General features: G+C 52.7%; 1 protein-coding gene across 2 annotated transcripts in view; it reads right to left on the bottom strand.

Annotated features, from left to right (window-relative positions):
• Nucleotides 1–483: 483 nt before the first annotated feature.
• TMCO3 (transmembrane and coiled-coil domains 3) overlaps nt 484–22,786 on the bottom strand; it is a 31,359-nt gene continuing 9,056 nt past the window's right edge. The window contains exons 3-14 of one of the 2 annotated variants that reach the window (XM_024117458.3): nt 21,076–21,255; nt 19,319–19,510; nt 18,049–18,177; nt 14,561–14,653; nt 10,958–11,144; nt 10,760–10,877; nt 5,473–5,689; nt 4,417–4,486; nt 2,721–2,871; nt 2,036–2,115; nt 1,198–1,347; nt 484–1,047 (exon numbers count right to left, since the gene is read on the bottom strand). In XM_024117458.3, coding sequence (XP_023973226.1) covers nt 722–1,047; nt 1,198–1,347; nt 2,036–2,115; nt 2,721–2,871; nt 4,417–4,486; nt 5,473–5,689; nt 10,760–10,877; nt 10,958–11,144; nt 14,561–14,653; nt 18,049–18,177; nt 19,319–19,510; nt 21,076–21,255 — 1,893 coding nt within the window. In that variant the 3' untranslated portion in view covers nt 484–721. The remainder of the gene's footprint in view (nt 1,048–1,197; nt 1,348–2,035; nt 2,116–2,720; nt 2,872–4,416; nt 4,487–5,472; nt 5,690–10,759; nt 10,878–10,957; nt 11,145–14,560; nt 14,654–18,048; nt 18,178–19,318; nt 19,511–21,075; nt 21,256–22,786) is intronic. The other variant, XM_007116841.4, reaches the window with a different exon arrangement.

Genomic DNA, 22,786 nt, shown 5'->3' with positions numbered 1-22,786 from the left:
AGACTGGATAATATATAGAATACAAAAAAAAAAATCATCAAAAGTTAAAAAAAAAAAAAAAAAAAAAAGGGCACATAATCACCAATACACTTTTAGAATTCAAAGTCAGAACTCAGCCTATACAAATAGCTCTGCATTCATTTAGTCTCTATAAAAGTGAGGTAATAGGTGACACACCTTAATTTTCTTTTTCTTTTCTTTTTTTTTGGCCGCACCATGCTGCAAGTGGGATCTTAGTTCCCTGACCAGGAATCGAACCTCCACCCCCTGCAGGGGAAGCATGGAGTCTTAACCACTGGACCGCCAGGGAAGTTCCCCCAACCCTTCTTTTTGCATCTTAATTTTAAAAACTGACAAAGATTAGGTCAACACAAAATCTAATTTAAAAAACAGGTTTTCAATAAATTTCAATTAATTATACTGATCATAAATGATTTTTATTAAGGAATGCATAGTCTTGTGATTCAAAACCAAATATTTTAAAAGAATGATTTACCTGATAAAAACTGACATGAAAGTGTTGTTTAAAATTGTAATAAAAAGCAAAAGACATTTAGAAGAACTTGTCTCATCTTAGAAAACAGAGACTTTAAGGATTAAAAGTAACTTTCCAAACACATTGTGAGAATTAAAAGCTCACGTCACAGAAACGTTTAATAACAAATATCAACCAACGGTTTACAAGTTGTACAATAAATTAAAAAGCCTCCTAGTTTTTTCTTTACCAAAAAAACATGAACTGATGAAATAACAATAGAAAGTTAACATAATTTCTGAAGAAAAGGCACATCCAGGCAAAAGAGTCAAGGCGATTTGTAAATCGCAGAGTTACATGTACATGGTGCATAATCACTGCACGCAGAGGCGGGCTCCGGGAGACTCTGAGGTCCGGGAATGCGGTGACAGCTCCGGCCAGTCGCCTGGCCGCGGTCCTCAGAGGCTGGACCTTCTCTCGGGACGGGGCGCACACCTGGCGACGGCCGCTCGCCAAAGCAGCGGGGCCAGGAGGAGGCTGAGCGTGGTCACACTCAGGATGAGGAGGTACACCTGCCGGGGGTGGGGCGTCAGCACGGCCGGGGGCGTGTCTCCGCACCACGGTGTGCAAGCCTCTGGTGCCCGGACTGGGACTGGGGCGCCCCCCCCCACCCCAGCCCTACTCCCCCTAACAACCCCGCTCCGCCAGCCGGGCAGACTCACCTCCCGAGAGATGACACGTGCTCTGCGCGCCCGGCTCCCCAGGACCAGAGAGAACTCGCTGACCTGGGCCAGCCCCGCGGCCACGATCCACTTGACGTACTGGCTGGTCTTGGGCAGCAGCAGAGACAGGACCAGGGCTGCCAGGACGAACTGCCAGAGCAGCAGGTCACGCTCGGCCAGGCTGGGCCCGGAGCACCGCCCGCAGGAAGCAGGGCGGGTCCGGGGGGGCCGCCCCAGCACCGCGCGGGAGGACCACGGAGACCCCCTGGGAAAACCAAGGCCCTCCCGCCAAGCGAATATCGTGCAGCGTTCAGAAGGGAAACTTTGTTTTTAACGAAACATAAAGAAAGCGCGGAGGGAAGCAGCCTGCAGCGGGCAGCGCGGTCCAGCCATCACCGGGGCACCGCTCCTTCTCATCCGCCAAGCCCGCGGCCACCGCCCAGGCCGCTTCCACTCCCAGAATCCCACGCTGACATGGGCACCTCAACAATTTGTAGTCACAGAGATCAGACAAGTGCAAAGTGGCAAAATAGTTCTCAGTGGCCGTTAAGATGTACGTTTGCGTCACCACAGCCGGGTCTGCGGTTCTTTAGACTCACTTAGAAGTCAAATTACAGAGCAAGGGTGTCACTGGAGGATCCAGAGAGCGGTTTCTCCAGTGCCAGCTTCTGAAACCCCCATTTTCAACACAAACTCTGAGACAAAGGACCATCCCGATCCAAGAAGGCCCAGCTGCCCGGGCTGCGCTGGGTGGGGGGCACACACAGGCAGGAAGCGAGGCGCGTGGTGTGACACGTGAAACCAAAGGCAGCGTGGACTTCGCAAGCAGGGGCCCTACCTTCATGGCCACCACCGAGAGCGTGAGGACCAGCAGGACGGTGAGCTCGTACAGCACGAAGGTGGGGAACACGTGAAGGCCTGTGGGGCGGGGACGGGCGATCGTCCGGGCCGCGCGGCCAGCCAGCCTCCCCGCCACCCCTACGTCCACAGGCTCCTCCGCCAGGACAGGAAGAGGCAGGGCGTCTCCCACCCGCTCCACCCCGAGACCCCGAGCAGAGGGCCGGGCGCCTCGGTGCTCCCTGCCCTGTTTCCACGGGCTTCAGAACCTGCCTCTCGAGGCACCCAGAGTCTCTGGGGCTCTTGGACCCACCGAGCGGTGCAGGGTGTGAGCGAGAGGCCAGGTGGCTGTGCTGTGACCACCAGAGGGACTGCCCCCCTCCACGGGGACATTCCCAGGGCAGCAGCCTCGACACACCAGTTTGATTTCTTGTATTAAAATTAGAATTTCATCCTGCACTTGAGGCGGACGTGCTGAAGTGGGCCTGCCACCCTGCTGAGCGGTGGACCCGCAGGACCACCAGTCGGGAGCCCCCGCCCCTCAGCTCGAACCTTCCCTCCTTCTAAGGGGGAGTCCCTCGGCGCCTAGTCGCCATGGGAACCGTTTTCACGGCACAAGCTAAGTAGAAACACGTGTGAGCAGCTGAGACCCAGTGGGAGTGTCACCCCTGGAGGAGGAGGGTCACCTATGGACGCGAAGAACACGATGGCCAGGAAGTCGCGGACGGGCTCCACGTAGGAAACGACCTCCTCGGCGACCACGTGACCCTGGGAGGACACCAGGGCTCCGGCCAGGAAGCAGCCCAGCTCCATGGACACGTCCAGGAGCTCGGTGACCTGAGGGGAGGAGGACACAGGTCACGCCGGGTGCACCTGCCAGCGTCTCTGCTGAGGACACACGAGAGAGCCTCTCGGACGCGGCGGGACGTCCCCATAAAACCGCGACAAGCCAGCTTCCCTGCCCCTGCCCAGGCCCCTGCGGTGTCCTAGGAGAACCCCGCAGAAGGCACGGCAGTGGACGTCAGCTCACTGACCACGAGCGAGAGGAAACGGTCATACAACAGTTGCAACCATCGTTCGTGTAGACTGCTGTGGACGTTTTGAGTGAGACTATTGTCCAAGATCTAAGCATTTGTGACACACTTTCTTTACCCTGAATCAATAAACAGCCCGACTCCCCTGGCATTAAAAACGTGGCGCACAAAACTATTCCCCCCTCCGCCGGTGCCCAGAGGAAGGAAGCGGACACAGCGTTTAACTCGGGGAGGTAAATCCAGTGACGAGAGCAGCACAGACAGACAGACGATGTTTCCAGGAAGCCCCGCTGACGACCATGTCAGAGCCCATCAGACGCCTGGGAGCGGGTCCGACACAGCGCTCGCTGCCGCCACACACACACACACACGACACGCGCCAGGCAGCGCGGACACCGATACGGGGAACCAAGGTCGCCTAGCGTTACCGGAACAGTCACAGAACTCCCTGTGTGTGGAAGCCGACCGGCCGAACCCATCCCCGTGACCCAGGAGACCACGACCAGACAGCCTGCGGGGAGGAGGCCGCGCTGGCCGCCCGCCCGCCTGGGGACCGCAGGGCGTCTGGGCCACCCATGCTCGGCCGCTCGGCTTCTGTGCTGCGACCTTCAACTCCGACTTCACGGGGGTGAGGAGACGCTCGTGGAGAACAGGTCCTGACCACGGCCACCCACCCGGCGCTAACTCGCCTCCCACGGACGGCAGGTCTCAGGGAGAAAAGAAAGCAGTACGCTTCCAGAGGACAACACAGAGCATCTCTGTGACCTGGGGCCGGAAAACGTGTGTCACGCAGGATCCTGAAGTGCTGCCGTTAAAGAATGATCACGGCACTACACTAAAATTAGGAACTTCCGTTCAAAACAACGTCATCAAGAGAGTGAAAGGCAAGTCACTAACTGGAAGATATTAGCAAAACTGTATCTGACAAGGAATATTATTCAGCCGTGGAAAGGAATGAAGCACTGACACGGGCTACAGCTTGGGATCAGCCTCTGAAACGTGCCGGTCGGGGAGAAGGGCACGGCCACCTAGGGAAACCAGCCGCGGTCACGCAGGCCCACACGGCCCGGGCCTAGACCCGCATGTGCAGCCTCACTCCCACGGCCCGGAATGTCTAAGCACAGACGGGGCGAGTGAGTGGAGGCCTGGGGCGCTAGACGCCTTCCCCAGCGCCCGGCACCCACAGCAGGTGCTCAGCAGACACGGCCGCAGAGCGAGGCTGCTTCGGCTCAAGGGCCGCTGGGCGGTAGCACGGAGCGCCGGGTTGGAGAGCTCTGCCGGGTGTCATTCCAGAGAGGACACTGCAGATGGGGTGGAGCAACGCACAAAAATGAAGTCGGTCACTTACGTGAACAGCTTTGCGCAAAAGCAGACCTTAGTCTTCTCCCAAGATTACGAGACACTCGCAGGCAACGCAACTGTGTAAGGAAGTTATTTTCCTCAGTTTCCTTTATAGGATTAAACTTTTCTCTTGACCTAACTGTAGGCTCATGTGCAGTTCTATGAAGCCATCCAGAGACCCCGGTACCTTCCCCCGGGCGCCCCAACGGCAGCATCTTCCCAAGTCACAGCACGAGTCCCGTGGATGTGACACCGTGGAGCCACGTGGGCCGCCCGTGACCTCCGGGGTCCTCTCCGCCCCCCTCCCTCCTCAGCACCCAGCCAGCAGCCTTCCCCCACCTCTGATCTGTCTTCACGAACTGCACGGAAGTGGAGTGACACAGCTCCTGACCTCGGGGACCGGCTTTTCGAGTCAGCACAGCTCTCCGGCGACTCACGGACCCGCGGTTCAAAGCTGGGTGGCCGCCCTGGCGTGGAGGGCCGTGGCTGGCTGAACTACGCGCCTGAGGAAGGCCGTCTGGGTGGTCTGGGCCAACGGGAGCACAGCTGTTGTCACGCCCACGCGTCAGTTTCCGCGTGAACACGGGCCTTCACTTCTCCGGCGCACGTCGAGGGGCGCAGCTCTTTCATGCAGGTGATGCCCCCAGAGCTGGGACTGTTTACGGGGTCTCCGTCCCCTCCCCTGCTCTCTCATGAGAAGCCGGTCCCTTAACTGGGACGGCCGCCTCCAAAACAAGCCTCTATGGTGAGCTTTTCACGTTACAGCGAAAGAAGTTATGCTGCTGACTAGCTTGTTCTCGTCAAACAGAACGAAAAGTCGTTTTAAACTGTGATTCTTGCTTCGGATGCAAAGCGTCTAAGACAGACTCGCACGGTTTCACACTCACAAACACCATCCCAGCAGAGAGCCTAGAGCGCGGGCAGAAGTGCCAGGCAGCACGACTGTGCACGGATAAAAACACCAACAAGTGTCTCGCGTATGAAAGAGAAAGGACCGATCACAAGCTCTCCGTGAACAGAGGGTAAGTCAGACGATGGAGGTGGCGGGCATTTGGGGCCTCACCGTCAGCATGAGGAAGATGAAAGCGGAGATTCCCAGGATGAGGATCTCCTTGTTCCCCTTGCTCTCCGCGTGCAGCTTCCGGCAGTACGGTCCCACGAGGTAGGTCCTCACGACAAGACAGAAGAGGAGAACCGCAGCAAGCGAGAAGACGACCTGCCCGACCAGGCCCAGGACCCGCAGGATCTCCATGGCGACACTGGGAAAGAGAGGGAGATGCCTGATTCTCCTCAGAATACGCTGAAGTCCAATGAAATGACCTTTCATTCCTTTCTAACATTACAAAACAAATGACCCAAATCGCAGACATTTTCATTTCTAAATGTTAGAATAAAATCCATCAAACATTAACCTCAGAAATTAAGTTGCTTGAATCGAATATAGAAGCTGCATTGTGTTGCAATTAATACTTTGGAGTAAGTACATTTTATAGGAGGTAAAGACTCGTGACTGACAGCTTATGTGTCTCCATGGATGACAGATGATAAAAGTCCTCACTAGGAAGTAACCCCCATCTGAAATTCTTCGTAAGGCAACAGTCGCTCTGTAACACGACACTGCAGGCTCCCCACCAAAGCATGACTGGGGGATGCCAGCGACTTTCAGAAAAGCCTTCCCTTATCCCAAGCCTGAACTCTGAATTTTCTGTTATTTAGTCACGGAGAAAAGGGTTCTGCACGAAGCCCTTTTTAGAATATGCTACTCAGATCTCAATATATTCTTAAGATCTCAACCTAATGACTTTCACAAGGTAGGCACTATTGTGTATCTGTCGTGTTTATGGTAACATAGATATTTTTTAACCCCAGTTCCCCATCACATTTAGGAAACCCTTGAGTCCAAAATTCTGGTTTAAAAGTTCTTGATGGAAGAATATAAATCAGGTTGCTAAGAGAGGATTCACCCCTGCAGCCAGGCCTAGACCAGCAGCCCAGACACGTCCCAAGGTGTGCGTGATGCCTTAGGGCATCAGAGCAGAGTCTCTGTGAACATCCACGTCTGCTAAGGCTCAGGATGACAGCGCAGGGGAGAAGGCGGGGTCTGTGGCCTCAGCAGGAAGAGAAACCTGCTCGCGAAGACCCAGCCAGGCCCCCAGAGCCCAGCAGCTGACACCGAACTCCTCACCCACCCCCCGCGGCAGGGCTCCACCGCCCGCGACCCGGACCCGGGCCTCAGGGCCGGCACCCGGCGCCCCTTCCCCAGCTGCCCTCTTCCCCTATACCCCAGTGACCCCCGACTCATCCCATTCAGCTGGCTGCAGAGGCCAAAGCAACACGTGGGGATGCGGTCTGATGCCCGTGACCCGAGGGCCGGGGCCACATCTCCTGGGCTGGACCCGGGAATGGGTCGTCCAGGCTCAGCCACACGGGGGGCGGCCTGTGGGGGAGCTCGTGCGCCGTCCATGTCCACCCTTGACAGACGGCCCCGCCCAACAGCGAGAGGTGCCCCGGACTTCCTTCCGTGGGGGGCAGGGGGTGGGGCGTTCTCCCACCGCTTGTTGCTGAGTTAGCTGCTCTCAGCGCTCACCTATCTGTTAACTGCGTTAGTCTCATTTTTGTCATTGATTTGTAGATCTTCATGAAATGAGAAACTTAACCCTCTGTCTTAAAATCAACTATACTTCGATTTTAAACAATAAGACAGAACGTGTACACACGTCTCTTTCCCATTTGTATTTGGCCTGCTTACCTAGTGTGTTCCTGTACATGTATGTGCCTGTATACGTGTGTGCACATATGTATGTGTGTATATGTATGTGTGCAGGTCTGTGTGTGTGTGCCCATGCATGTGCGCGGGTGGATGTGTGTTTGTGTGTACATGGACATGTGCGTGTATTTAAACATTCAAAGTATGAAACTGTAGTGACAATGATCACATGTCTTGTCCTTTATGACTTCTGGAATTTGTGTTCTGCTTGAACATCTTCAATATTTAGCAACACATTCATCCATACTTTCTTCTAGAACTTTCATGGTTTTGCAAGATTTTATTTCTAGTAATTTGAATAACTTTATTTTTTTTATCATAGTCCCTGCGTTCTGTTCTTTACCTGTGAAATATCTGGAGGGAAGAAGATAATTCTTTCCTTTAGGAAAGATCAGGATGAAATCTGAATAAAGCTGAATGAAGAGGCAAAGCTTATATTAACATTACTATTGATTTTATTTAATATTTTTTACTATCAATTTTCCCTGGTTATCAAAATTGGAAAAGAGGTTTTCCCAAATTATACAGAAAAGTAAATAAACAGTAAAATTACCGTAAGCTATTCCTCTACTAGTAGAAAAATCCTGAACACTCTCTAATACACATTTCTAGCCTCTATCTTCTCCTTTATGTAGTTAAATATTGTATGTAATTTTTAACAGCTTTATTGATACATGTCTCATTTCACACAATTCACCCATTTAAAGTATACAATTCAATGGCTTCTAGTCACAAAGTTGTGCCACCACCACAGTCTCAGAACGTACTTCATCCCCGAGAGAAACCCTGCACCCCTTACACTCGCTCCCCAAGCCCAGCCCCCGGCACCACCAACCTGCTGTCTCCGTGGGTCTGCCTGTTCTGGACGTTTCATATAAACAGAATCGCTTGTGGGAACCATGGCGTGGCCTTTGGCGTCTGTCCTCAGGGCTCATGCGCGCTGCAGTGTGTGTCAGCGCGTCATTCCTTTTTATGGCTGAATAACATTTCACTGTATGTTTTATTTATCTGTCCATTAGCTAATGGATATTTGAGCTGTTTCCACATCTTAGCTATTATGACTAATGCTGCCACGAACATTCACGCACAAGTTTTTTTTTTTACTGTGGTAAAATATTCGTAACATAAAATTCACCACCGTCCCCATTAGTGTGTAACTCATGGCATGAGGGGCATTCACGTGGCTGTGCCGCCTCCGCCCCCCCAGAGGTGACACCTGTGGAGAGGTGTTCCCATTCCTGTGGGGTACACACTCTGGAGCAGAAGAGCTGAGTCACATGGCAGCTCCATGTTTCTCCTTCTGAGAAATACTATATGTGGTCTTGACTCTTTTTTACAACCTAACACAATGCAGGGCACTTTTCCACGTCATTAAAATTCTCGGTAAACGTGGAGTCTCATGACAAAACGGGAATGAAGTCAACAGGACCAGTACCAGTACTGGATGAATTTTTAAATTAGGAAGATAAAAAGAAAAGCTTTCCAAGTCTTCTGCCTGAGCCGTACCTGTCTACCTGGCTGGGGGCCTGGTTCCCAGGTGATACCCGTAGTTCCCAGGGGGCCCGGACACTCTCGGCCGCGGTTCGGATTCTGCCTGGGAAAGGGGGTTCCCGCCTCTCCCAGGAATGACTTACTGCACATCCCAAACAGAACTCAAGAGACTTTCAGCTAAAGTTACAAATTCTTTTTCTGTCTAAATTTTTGTTCAGTTACTTACCCTGAAAATCTGTAGCCAGGACTAATGCGACAAAGCGTCGCTTTTCTGACAGTTAAAGACCTTTGGAGCAAAGAAAAATGACAGACAAAGGGCCTTCGTGACAAACGGCCTTTAACAGCTGCACATACGAGAGGCGCGTTAGGTGCCTTACGAGTCTCTCCTGTTGACAGCCAGCACGCTGTCCAGGTTCCACCTTGTTCCCATCCTACAGGTGAGAACACAGCCTGCAGGGCTGGCAAATGGAGAGCTGGGGCTCCAGGGTGGCCACACACCAGGGCCGGAGCCTTCACCTCTGGGAATCTCAGTTAAAAACCATTCCCTCCTTCTACTTTCCCTGCCAGGCTGAGCTTCCTGAGAGCGGAGAAGAGATCTTGACCACTTGGGATTGCTGAAACTTAATACAATATCTGGCAAAAGGCAAATACTAAAAATACAAAACGCTTCCACCCCGCTGATCAGTAATGAGGCAGGCTGTCCACACCCCCCTGGACGGGGCTAAGCAGGAAGATGAACACACACCCACCCACCCTCAACCACGCCTCAACATGGGGCTGCTGGCTTTAAAAAATAATTAAAGGATCCAGAGACTCATATTATCAGATATAAAATGTCCAGGATATGATTGGAAATCACTCAGCACACCAAGAATCAGGAAAACCACAACTTGAATGAGACTCCGACATCAAGACTGGTCATCGTTAGGATTATCTGACAAAGATTTTAAAGCAGCCATCGTAAAAATGATTCAATAGCACTTAAAAAATTCTCTTGAAACAAATGAAAAAACAGAAAAATCTCAGCAAGAAACAGAAGTTATAAAAAGAAGAATCAAATGGAAATTATACAACTTAACAATATAATAACCTGAGCAAAACTCTTGCTGGATGGGCTGAATAGCAGAGAGATGGCAGAGGATGGGGCCAGTGGACGTGAGGACAAACGGACAGAACTTACCCAGTCTGAATGACAGGCAGAAAACAGACCGAGAAAGAAGCGTCTCAGAGACCCGTGGACAACAGAAGAGCCAGGTTTGCATCACTGGGGTCCCAGGAGGAGGGGGCAAGTGGGACTGAAAAAAAAACACCTGAGGAAACAGTGGCCGAAATTCCTAAACTAGGCAAGAGACATAAAGCTACAGCTTCAAGAAGATGAACGAACGCCATACAGAACAAACCCAAAGGTGTCACGGGCCAGAGGTGTGTGTGTGTCCCCCCAGAGACATCTGGAGGTGGGGCCGGTGCTGGGACTAATGGCCTTTATAAGAGGGACCGGAGGGCTTTGCAGCCGTGTCTCCACCTCCCCTACCGTGGAGACCCAGGGGAAGGCAGCTGCCTGAGAGGGCACCAGCACCCTGACCTCCGGCGCCCAGCCCCTGGGACTAAACGTCTGCTGTGTAAGCTGCCGCATCTGTGGTGTGTGCCGTAGAGCCCGAACTAAGACACCGAGACACAGCGTAATTAAATTTCTGAAAACTAAAGGCAAAGTCTCGAAAGCAGCCCGAGAGGAGCCATGCGTTACTTGTGGAGAAACACAGATCTGAATGACAGCCGGTTTCTCACTGAAGCCGTCGGAGGCCAGGGAGAAGCAGCACAGCACTGCAGGCACTGGAAGAAAGAAACGCCCGCTGCGGACCAAGGCCCGGTGGCCACGTCCTCCAGGGGGAGGGAGATAAGACTCTCAGATGAGGAGGCCGCGAGAACCTGCCGCCAGCAGCAGACTAACCATGAAAGAATGACCAGCCCTCCAACAGGAAGGAAGCAGAGCAGAAGAAACCTTGTACCTGAGAAGGAAGGTCGTTATTTCGATAAACAAACGATCCGAAGCCAGAAAGACAGACGGTGAACTGAAGTGCGGCAGCAACCCTACCTGGCGTGCGCGCCGGCTCCCGCCTGGATGAACGTGGGCAGGACAGCGATGACCAGTCCCAGCTGCACGTCCTGCGTCACCAGCATCCCCAGCAGCACCGCACCGTAGTCAATGTCGCCTGCTCGGGGAAAGTCACTAAGAGCGCGTGGCCTCAAGTCGGTTCACCTCAACACACGCCCAGAACACGCGGCCACCTACCTTCCTTGTCACTGCGGGTGCTGCCCACAAGGAACTTGGACACCAGGGGTGTGCTCGACAAGGACAGGCAGGCAGAGATAAAGACGCTCTGGGTGGGTCTGATCTGTAGAAGGTGGCCCCAGACCAAGCCGAAGGCCACCATGAGCAGGGTCATGTAGCAGGGCCCCTGCAGGGAGATCTTCCACACCTGGGAGGGAGCACAGGGGCGCGCACACACCTCAGTGCCCGCGGCCCCGCAGAGCGCGTGCACACCTGCCCGGGAACCGGCCAGCCCCGCAGCAAACACACCAGCGCGACACCACGAAAAGCGGGGGCGGTCACACGCGGTCACCGAGCGCTGGACGTGGTTAGGGACGAAGCACGCCCTCCACCCTCTCCGCGTTGTGCACTGCCATCCTCAGGACGCAGCTGGAGCCGGGGACCCCCTCCGCCCCCTCTTCCAGCGGAAACGGGACACACCTGGGCGGCCCAGGCGATTCACGAATAAACGACAGACAGTCGAGGGCGCGAGCATCCTCAGTGACAGGGCCCGGGAAGGCTCTCGCAGGCTCGGGCATCTCTGAACTGTCTCTAATCAGGCCTCTAGGAGATTTCACAGAAGACTGAGAGGGGCCCGCCAGCAACTGCTGATACTTCAAAACCCTACCAAGTAACTTCCCACCGTGACAGGGTCACACGGGTACCCCACAAGGCAGGAGAGCCACCAGTACCTCAGGCTGCGCTAAAGCTGTCGGTTATTTATCGCTGAGAAATAAAAGAAAAATAAACGTGGACTTACTAGCGCAGTTATCACTGGATATAAACTTTCCGCACGCCGAGCCCATGGGCCCGCCTACAGAGGGGCGAGATGCGCTCCTGGTGCAGGTCAAGGGTCAGGGCCGCCAGGCGGGGAGCAGCCGGGCTCGGGGCGCTCAGGGACATCGGAGCTAGGGGACATTAGAGACCCCAGCTCGCCCCACAGCCAAAGGCACCCGGTAGGGGCTGGTCCCCGTCCAAGCCCCCGCCCTGACTTACGACACACGCCTGCTCCCACGAGCCCTGCCTCAGGCTGCATCCCCAGACGCAAAATGCGCAAAGCATCACAAAAACGTGCCACGCTGATGAGGGCAGGCAAACATCACGGTGAGCGACGCGACTTCCTCATTAAACCCTGAACACCACAGGCCGGGGAAGACAGTCATGAGACTCGGGACCCAGAGGACACCTGGATCTTCCCAAGCCCTCACAGCCCAGATGAGGACACTGCCAGCTGAGATGCCTGCACCAGGGACGCGGGAGGACCGGGCGCTGCCCCTCCTCACTCCTAACCTCAAGGTCACACCGCTGCTTGCTGTGAACGTCTGTCAACTGAACGCACGTGAACACCAAGGGGTCCAGGCTGTGCTTTCACAGGCTGCCTGGGAAGACCCTCCCGCTCCCGGGAGACCCCACAGGTCCTCGGCAGGCCCCTCTGTCCCAGCCACAACACACACCTCAACGGAATTAACAGGAAGAATTTGGCCACTTCTCTTAGGACCCAGAGAAGTGGCCAATTTTCTTTATACTTTGGATTCAGAAATTAACACACGGAGGTGATTGTGCCAGAAGGATGAAAAAGATACCAGAGTACCCGGAGAAAACCCTGAACTGACTCAGAACACTGTATGAGGAGTCATACAGGAAGTGAGTCATCAGTGGATGGACAAATGGAGCTTTAATAGAAAAAAAGGGGGAGGGACTTCCCTGGTGGTGCAGTGGTTAGGAATCCGCCTGCCAGTGCAGGGGACACAGGTTCGAGCCCTGGTCTGGGAAGATCCCACACGCCGCGGAGCAACTAAGCCCGTGCACCACAACTACTGAGCCTGCGCTCTAGAGCCCACAAGCCACAACTACTGAGCCCACGTGCCACGAATCCGCCTGCCAGTGCAGGGGACACAGGTTCGAGCCCTGGTCTGGGAAGATCCCACACGCCGCGGAGCAACTAAGCCCGTGCGCCACAACTACTGAGCCTGCGCTCTAGAGCCCGCAAGCCACAACTACTGAGCCCACGTGCCACAACTACTGAGCCTGCGTGCCGCAACTACTGAGCCCACGCACCTAGAGCAAGCGCTCCGCAACAAGAGAAGCCACTGCAATGAGAAGCCCACACGCCGCAACAGAGTAGCCCCCGCTCACCACAACTAGAGAAAGCCTGCACGCAGCAACGAAGACCCAACGCAGCCAAAAATAAAAGTAAATAAATAAGTTTATTTAAAAACAAAAAGAAAGAAGAAAAGGAGGAACTGGGGAAAGGGGTGGGTGGGCAGGGCCGGGCACAGCTGCTCCCTGATGGCAGCGCAGGCTCAGGCCGAGCTTACTTCCCTTCCTGTAGGAAGCATGCTGGTGGTCAGAGAGGACTTGGAAAGCAGCATCCAAGGTTGTGTGGCACATTATTTCCTGTGCTTCTGGGCTCCTTCTGTGTCGCCACAGTCACACCATATGCTCACTTTTTTCTTCTGAAGTTCAGCATTTAGCATTTTTTTTTTGTTACTGCACATTCTTATAATACTTTTAATGGCTACATAATACTCCATCCAGCAGCTACATCACAGCTTAACCTTTAGGCACTCAGGTTGCTTTGGATCTTTTATAAAAATGCTACAGTGAGGAGCTGAGTACCTTTTAGGGGCTAATTTTAAAAACAAAAACCAAAACTTGGGCTTGACTCTTCCCTTTGCCTAGAAACCCAGGAGCAGAACCACAGGTGAAAGGATGTGAACCTGGCAAGGCTCCTGAATCAAACTGCCAGACCACTCCCCAGAAGGGGCACAAGCTGTCGCTCTCATTAACCTGGTGCGAGGGCACCCAGTGACCCCCCGCAAAGTCACTGAGACCCCTGCTGACTCGACACTAGTGTCCTAGTTAAGTTGGTGGGCAAAACGGGGCCTGGATGGAGCTGCCCCTTCCTGTAACCAGCAGCTTCCCTGTCATTCCCCACACCCCCGCATCTGCTTTCTCATCAGCTTTTTCCTCTTCTGTGACCTGTCTGTTCAAACACAAAGTAGCTTTTCATGAATTCACTTCCAACCTAACTCTGTTTCCATTCTCGAATATTCCGGCTTTCAAAGTAATCATTCTAAAAGTCAACAAATTTAGGAGGAACTGTTGCTTCCACTACTTTAACATTTATTCATACATATGGTCCTAAATACTATTAACCTTTCAGGTATTTTCATCTTACAGTGACACAGCAATAATCAAAATTTGCCACTTATTTAGGAAAACGAGGAGTTTTTCCCCAGAGTAACACACTGAACATTCCATCCCTATGATATTTCGGCCTCTACCAGCATTGGACCCTCTTGGAGGGACTCAAAAATCAGTAAGTTTGAACACAGCACTTCTCAGACCTGGTTTGGAATTAGCCACTGAGAGCTAATTCCATTTATTCATTGAATTTTCACTCTTTTTTTTAAACATTTTATCTTCTGGAGTTTATGTTCCAAAAATAACATCAAACTACAACACCATATTCTACTCTAAACAGAACTAATCTGCTGGGCAAGTCTCCAACGAATGTGGATGGTGATGGCAGGGCATGTTAACCTCAGTGGGGCAATGACACAAGCACACTGGTGGACTCACCTTTCTCAGCTTCTCTGGGGAAAATTCTAAGCCAACGAGGAAGAGAGTAAAGAACACGCCAAATTCTCCTAATGTCTCCACCTGCACGACTGACTGAAAAACAAGAGTTTTAAAACCGTAAAACTTAACGTATTTAAGATATCACGTGTACTTCACAGAACCATCTTGTCCTAACATACTCAGTGGGACTCCACCAAAAAGCCCAGCATTTAAAACAAACAAACAACGATCTGAATTTCCTCTGTATCTGAGATACTCTGAACTTCCTGATGGTAGTGCCTTTCTTCCTTTTTCTTGATTAGCCAGAGGAATATTTTTTTTTATTGTCTAGGAAATAGCTCATGAATTCACCCACTTTCAAGTTCATTAATTGCCACTGTTACTTCCATTACTTCCTTCCATTAGCTTCCTTTGGGGACGGGGAGGCATTAAACCTGAGTTTAACACTTAACTAACAGGAGTGCTTTACTCTCCTTGGGTCTGGGTGAGACTGAGTGTGGGATTTTCTCCTGGACCCCATCTGGCCACTCCCCACAGGTCCTGACGTACAGTGCCCCTCATTTGCTATCTACCATCAACGCTCCTGCACTACAGTAGACAGTGCTGTTCATACCAGTACATTTGGTACTACTTATATTATTTACAATTGAGGTTTGCATTATGGACACTAACTTTTTGATTTTTTCTATGTTCCCTGAACACGTGAAAATAGAGCCCAGGCCTTCGTGTGTCGGTGTGCCAGCCAGGCCCCGCCGTGCACCTCCTCTGCTGGCTGTGAACACCACCGATTTGCCCTCTTTCTATCAGCACATTTCCTCCTTTCACTCTCAACCTTTTAGTCACTTTATTTTTATTCAATCTCGTTTGTTGTACTTTTTTTCCTGACACCATCTGCAAACCTGTATCTTTTCATACAGGAGTTTATTCCACATATATTTGTTATAAAACAACATGTTTGCGCTCACTTCTTTTATGTCTTCTGCTTTTTATGCTTCCTTACTGCTACTATTTTTTTTCCCCTTTTGAAAATTAGGCTGCAACCTGACTTCAAAGTAACATACTTAAACCTCTACTTCTTACCTCAGAAAATGAAAGCCTGTTAACTCCCTACTAGGAAAAGATAAATACTGACGTACAATTATATACAGTTAGACTCTCTCCATTAACCACTCCCACTTTTGGCTAGTATGATCTTGGATTTTTATTTTGGTAATTTTATCTTGGTATTTTTGTTCGTTTGTTTGGGGTTTTGTTTTTGTTTTTGTTTTTTGTTTTTGGCCACACCATGTGGCATGCAGATCTAGTTCCCCGACCAGGGATGGAACCTGGGCCCCCTGCATTGGGAGCGCAGAGTCGTAACCACTGGACCGCCAGGGAAGTCCTGATCTTGGTATTTTTATCTACTGTGATTATATTATTTTTCCACGGTATACGTAATTTATTAAGAAATACAATATTCATAGTATCCAGTTGGATCTATTGCCTAGTTATTTAGCCTTAAGTCTTTGCTTATGAGCTACATTTGCTGTTAAGTAAAAATGAAAAGGAAAATACATTTGTGTTTTCCAGTGTTTGCAAATGTTCTGGAGAGGGAGGGATGGGACAAGGTCAGGCAAAGATTTTTCACCTACAGCTTTTTATACTGTTTCAATCACATGAAAACTACCTATTCAAGAAGCTGAGAGAAAACCATAATTCAAAAAGAGTCACGTACCACAATGTTCATTCTACTGTGACTATATTATTTTTCCACGGTATACGTAATTTATTAATACAATATTCATAGTATCCAGTTGGATCTATTGCCTAGTTATTTAGCCTGAATTCTTTGCTTATGAGCTATATTTGCTGTTAAGTAAAAATGAAAAGGAAAATACATTTGTGTTTTCCAGTGTTTGCAAATGTTCTGGAAAGGGAGGGATGGGACAAGGTCAGGCAAAGATTTTTCACCTACAGCTTTTTACACTGTCTCAATCACATGAAAACTACCTATTCAAAAAGCTGAGAGAAAACCATAATTCAAAAAGAAGGGCTATGGGGATATATGTATACGTAGAGCTGATTCACTTTGTTACACAGCAGCAACTAACACACCATTGTAAAGCAATTATACTCCAATAAAGATGTTAAAAAAAAAAAAAGTTGAATTAAAACCAGGCTTCCCAGAGGCCACCCTGCTGGGTGGTGGCTACACACATCCTCCTCACCAAGGTCCAGGCTCTCAGCCTGCAGCATCCAGGTACTTCTCACCTGGCAACACTGTCTGCTGTGAGGATCAGTCAGTGTGAAGGCGGCCTCGACCCCCTGCGTGCTGTCCAGTGGGGGGAACCCTCAGGATCCTCCAGACCCGGTGCGGGTGGGCTAAGCCGAGGAGCGGATGAAGCTGCAGGTGGAGCCCCCGCTTCACCGACTTCCGTTCTACCCAAAGGGGAGCATCAGCGAGGGCGGGGCACGCCGTGGCCCCTTCCTACACCCTGCACTCCAGGTTCCTCAGGGGTGGGACCAGGACACCTCTACGTGGCATTCTCTTTCCCTTTGTCCACATTGCGTTTTCTTTTCGAGGACCCAGCTTGAAGCCCACAAGGCTTGGGAGTCTTTCCTCACTGTCAAAAGCGCCACCAACACAGGACAATGCTCCCCTCAATCTGCTCAGCATACAGCCTTCAGCAAGAGCAGCCTCAGCACCCACATTCTCCCGGGCCTCCAGACACCCACAGCCAGGCTGGGTCACCGCTCACTACTTTACCAGCTTCTCAGGGTGTTAAGCGTGGTTTTTGGTTTTTTGGTTTTTTTAAATTTTTATTTATTTTCTCACTGCGTTGGGTCTTCGTTGCTATGCACGGGCTTTCTCTAGTTGCGGCGAGCGGGGGCTACTCTTTGTTGCGGTGCGCGGGCTTCTCATTGCGGTGGCTTCTCTTGTTGCGGAGCACGGGCTCTAGGCGCGTGGGCTTCAGTAGATGCGGCGCGTGGGCTCAGTAGTTGTGGCTCGCGGGCTCTGGAGCCCAGGCTCAGTAGTTGTGGCACGCGGGCTCAGTCGTGGCTCGCGGGCTCTGGAGCGCAGCCTCAGTAGTTGTGGCACATGGGCTTAGTTGCTCCACGGCACGCGGGATCTTCCCGGACCAGGGCTTGAACCTGTGTCCCCTGCCTTGGCAGGCGGATTCTTAACCACTGCACCACCAGGGAAGTCCCAGGCATGTTTTAAAAATACATTTAATGCAGGATTTTTAGTTCCTTTCAGTGTCCGAATAATCCAGTCCACAATATTACTGCAAACAGAATCTTTAAAACTAATATAATTTTAAAGACATGAAGAGGATCATTTTGTCTGGTCAAGCTGCTCACTCATTAATGAACAAAATGACTTTCTTACGCTTTGGAAATTCCTCAGGAAACTTTAAAAGACATCTTCTTTGATGTGATCGATAAGAAAATGCTATCTTCATTAATTCAAGTTCAACAGACACTAAACAGTTCAATTTTGTTCTTACCTTAATACTGTTGAGTCCGGAGGGCCCCAGAAGCACGCCGCAGATGATGTAACCAAACATGGTCGGCAGTCCTATCATCGTGCAGAGCCAGCCACACGGTAAGGACAACATCCCTATGGTGACGATGTCCTAGCAGAAGGATAAACAGACAAGAAACACACAGGTAAGATAACAGGCAGCAAGAGAAATGAGAAGGTAGGGTGGGACGGTACCCTGACCTCGCTGAGGGGAAGAAAGGCAAGTGAGGGCACAGAGGGAGGGTCCTGGGAGCAGGTGAGGCTCGCTCCGCAGCGTCTAGTGATCACAGCGCTGTGTCTGTTTCGCGCAGACCCCGTAACAGTCCTCTGAGGACGGTGCGTGCGAGGTCTAGCGATCACAGCGCTGTGTCTGTTTCGTGCAGACCCCGTAACAGTCCTCTGAGGACGGTGTGTGCGAGGACTCCTGTCAGGGCTCGAGTCCGGGAGCCCTTGCCCACTGTGTCCCACGGCACGAAGAAGATCTAACCTTCACGGTACTAACCGATCCAGAAGAGGCTCGTGTACGGTGCTACGGCTGCTGGCCCGAGGGTGGCGAGGAACGGGGTATTCACGTGGCCTCAAGACGCCGCCCCAGGAGCTACGCTACGTACTAAGGGGAAGGGGGCAACTGCGCAGTGGAGACCCTGCCCCTTCGCGAAGGGCACCGAAGTCGCCGTTCTCAGACTCAGCCCCTCCCAGTCCCCGCCCTGGTCAAAACCAAGGAAGGCGACACACTTGCTGTCTTTTACCTCTCGATTCGAGGCAGCAGGACAGGGATCAGCCCCTCACACGGGACAAGCCCGTGGGGACCGTTTATCTATCTGCCCCTCGGCTGTCTGTCCCGGCAGCACCTTGAAGCCTGAGTTCTTTGCCTCGGTCTCTTCTCCTGAACAGATCCCGGCGTCAGGGAGTTTAGCTGGAGACCTGGCGACTGATCTGAACCCTGCGCAGGCTGCACCCTGTCACTCTCACACCTGTCACTCACACGGTCCAAGTCCAAACAGTGATCCCGAACCACAACACTGTCGACCTCGAGTCTAAAGAATTCCACGTCCTCCCGCTAGACCGGTTCCCTCCAAGGGAGCAGGTGTGCACCTCAGGCCGCCCGGGGCGCCAGCCCGCCGGCACTGGAGACGGCGGCCGCGCCCCAGGTCTACAAGCGAAACCATAGCCAAACCCTCTCTGCCCCTTGAGAATGAGCGAAGTCAGCTTTTAGGCAGCGGACGTGGGTGCCAGGCGGAGGCGCGGGCTACCTTTATGAGGTGGGGGTCTGCCCGCGGGATGGTGGCGTCCCTGGGCTTGGTCAGGATGTACTGGTTATTCTGCGAGTCGATGAGCATGCTCAGGCCCAGGTCCTCCTCCACCTCCCGTTTCGTGAGGTTCTGCTTGGAACTGGCCTCTTCCTCTTCCACCCGTAGAACTGCCTCAAAGTTGACCCCTCTGACCTGTAACAATGACCAGTGTTATGCCACTAAAACCAATCAGACGTGTTTAAGTTCAAGGTCAAACGTCAGAGAGTAGCCCCACACAGAAGAACGACAGCAACGTTTTCAGCGTTCTGTCAAGTGTGCCCGAAGACCAATAAATCAGAAAATCAGAAAAAGTTTTTCAATTGAAAAGTGATTTAAGGGTGGAAGTGTTCAGGATTTCTATTACTTCCAAACAGCTACTCGGCCTGATTCAGGGCATGGCACTGTGATCTGTAACAAGAAACACATATTTGGTCTTAGACCCCTTTCCTGCTCACAGCACCCAAACCCACGGGACTTCCTGAGTGCTAAAGAGCGATGCAAACATCTTGTCCTATATGTGGTCTTTTGGCCTCGGAATCGCTCCAGAGCAGCCGAGGTGAAAGGAGTGTTCTGTCCTTCATAACAAGCCCCTTGTGACCTCACCTGCCCTCGGGTGAGTGAGGGGTGGCGGAGAGCCCCGGGTACCCACGGGAGGAGGCTGGTCACCAGAGGAGCCGGCCACGTGATGAGGGCTGAACTTGCAGCTCCACCACGGCCTCTGGGAGGGCAGAGGGGCTGAAGGCCGAGTTTGTCAGGATCCTAAATAACAAAGCCTCCGTGAAGACCCTGCAGGCACGAGCTCCCGAGAGCTTCCAGGTTGCTGAACGTGTGGAGGTGTTTGAGGGAGGCCACCGGGCCCGGAGCGGGCAGGGGAGTGGCCACCGTCCCCCACGCCCTGCCCCCGCACCCCTTCCATCTGAGCTGTGTCCTTCGTGCCGATCTGCCAACCTAGCAAGCAGACTGAGTTCTGTGGGCAGCACAGCAGACGTGGGAGGGAGCCCGAGGAGGGCGGCTGGCATCTGAAGTGGGGGCCGTCTTGGGCTGGGCCTGTCCCCACGGGGTCTGCGCCAGCCCATGGGGTGGTGTCAGGCTGAACTGAACCACAGGACGCGGCTGGCGTCCCGGAGGACCGGCGGGGGGGCCGGCATGGGAGAGCCCGGAGCCATGGAAGGCAGAGTGCCTGGGGGGGGTTAAGGCAAGGGCACCCTTCCCCAGGTGCGAGGCCTCCCACAGCCAGGGCCTCACCCGCGCCGGGGTCACTAAGGGCCTCACTCCTCTTCCCTCTCCAGTCTTGCTCTGCTTTGCTGTCATCACCTAACCCTTCCCTGAGTCCGTCCCAGGACTCACAGTCTGACATGCTGCTTGGGACCCAAAGGTGGTTTCCTGTAAGGAGCGAGCCTCTCCCCAGGCAGATCTGCACCGAAACATGGCCGTCCAGGGCCAGCTTCCTGAGACCAGAGCCGAGGCCGGGGAAACAGACGAGCTGCTGGGCGCGGGGCAGTCGGGGTGGGGGCGCTGACCAAACACGGGGCCGGGGGGAAGCAGAGGAAACCGGGGCCCGTCTTCAGGTCCACACAAGTCACTGGCCACGGCACACAAGTGCTTTAGCCTCATCTTCATTTTCAGCCTGCGCTACCGTACACCCGCAAACAATTCCAAGTACACATCCTTTCAGTAGCTCAGCAGGCGAGGAGGACCTTGCTCTGGACGCTACTCACTGACTTATTGTCATCGAAAGCGCGCTCCTCTGTCTCCTTCTCCAGACGGTCTGCTGCCTTCCTCACGTCCTCAAGAATTTCATCCAGGAGGGATAAACTTTTGTTCCGATGCTGCATGTTTTTAAGAGCTTCAACCTGATGTTTCTCTGCTGCCAGAAGTTCCACGTATTCTGTCTCTTCCTATTCATTTGTAAGAAACGAAGAGTGGTGTTTATTACGAAGGAAACCTGGATGACCTGCCCGCACCGCGAACATGGCAGGGGAGGCCGGGTGCCCCAGGGCACCCAAACTTCTCAGAGCAAACCCTGCAGGAAGGCTACTCATACACACACACGAATGTAACACACAACCGTAAAGAGATGCCAAAGGTCCTCTCTTCACACGAAAACCACCCGCGAACCCTGATGCTGTTCCAGCCACTGCGCCTACTGCGTGTGGAAGCCCAGCTGTGGCACTTGATTATTTAGCTAGACATTTCTAAGCGGAATACACAGTCGAATTCCAAGCTACCAAGGGGAGATGTCCCAGGAGAATCGGACAGCATTACTTACTTGCACAGTTGATGGGTGGTGCTGCGAACAGAGTTTAACACGCGTATGGCACACAACCGCACTCCAGCTAGAGGGGTCTCAAATCAAAACCCTTCCCACTTGCTCACGTTTGAGGCCGAGTGGGCGCCGAGCGGAGGGCGGCCCCAGGCACAGGCTCGGCCGTTTCGCGGCCTCTACTCAGCGCCCCCAGCGCCTGGACCGCCTCAGGCCCGTGAGGCCAGAACCAGCAGAGAGCAGGCGTGTGGGGTCAGTGCCACTCAAACTCATGTTTGTTCTCTGTTCTACTGTAAAACTACCGCAAACCGACACCCCTGTGACTCCCTCTTTAACGCCAAGGAGTTTAATGTCCCACCCGTGCGAAGGACCTGGTGAGGCCATGGTCCCGCCCGGAGGGGGCGGTCTGTTTCCAACAACAGGCAGGACGCCCGAGCCCAGGGGGCTACTTGCCCCATCACCATACTCCTACCCAAACTACCACACTTGGGTAAAAAAAAGTTTAATAACGTGTATCTTCTTTACTTTTTAAGCTGTATAATATTACCATAGCATTTCCACAAAGATGAAATGATACTTCATATATTTAAAGTGCCTGGCACATAATAGATGGCTTAAATGATAGCTTTAAAATGTTATATAACTATCACATCTGACGTAATAATAGTTTCTTCTCATCATTTTAAAAGTATCCTTCAGGGGCTTCCCTGGTGGCGCAGTGGTTAAGAATCCACCTGCCAATGCAGGAGACACGGGTTCGAGCCCTGGTCCGGAAAGATCCCACATACCGCGGAGCAGCTAAGCCCGTGCGCCACAGCCACTGAGGCTGTGCTCTACAGCCAGCAAGCCACAACTACTGAGCCCACACGCCACATCTACTAAAGCCTGTGCACCTAGAGCCCGTGCTCCACAACAAGAGAAGCCACTGCAATGAGAAGCCCACGCACCGCAACAAAGAGTAGCCCCCCGGGCTTCCCTGGTGGCGCAGTGGTTGAGAATCCGCCTGCCGAGGCAGGGGACGCCGGTTCGTGCCCTGGTCTGGGAAGATCCCACGTGCCGTGGAGCGGCTGGGCCCGTGAGCCACGGCCGCTGAGCCTGCGCGTCCGGAGCCTGTGCTCCGCAACAGGAGAGGCCACAACAGTGAGAGGCCCGCGTACCACAAAAAA

The sequence above is a fragment of the Physeter macrocephalus genome, chromosome 13 (genome assembly GCF_002837175.3).
Source record: "Physeter macrocephalus isolate SW-GA chromosome 13, ASM283717v5, whole genome shotgun sequence".
NCBI lineage: Eukaryota > Metazoa > Chordata > Mammalia > Artiodactyla > Physeteridae > Physeter > Physeter macrocephalus.
Note: the sequence above shows the minus strand (reverse complement) of the source record. Positions and strands in the feature narration are given on the sequence as shown.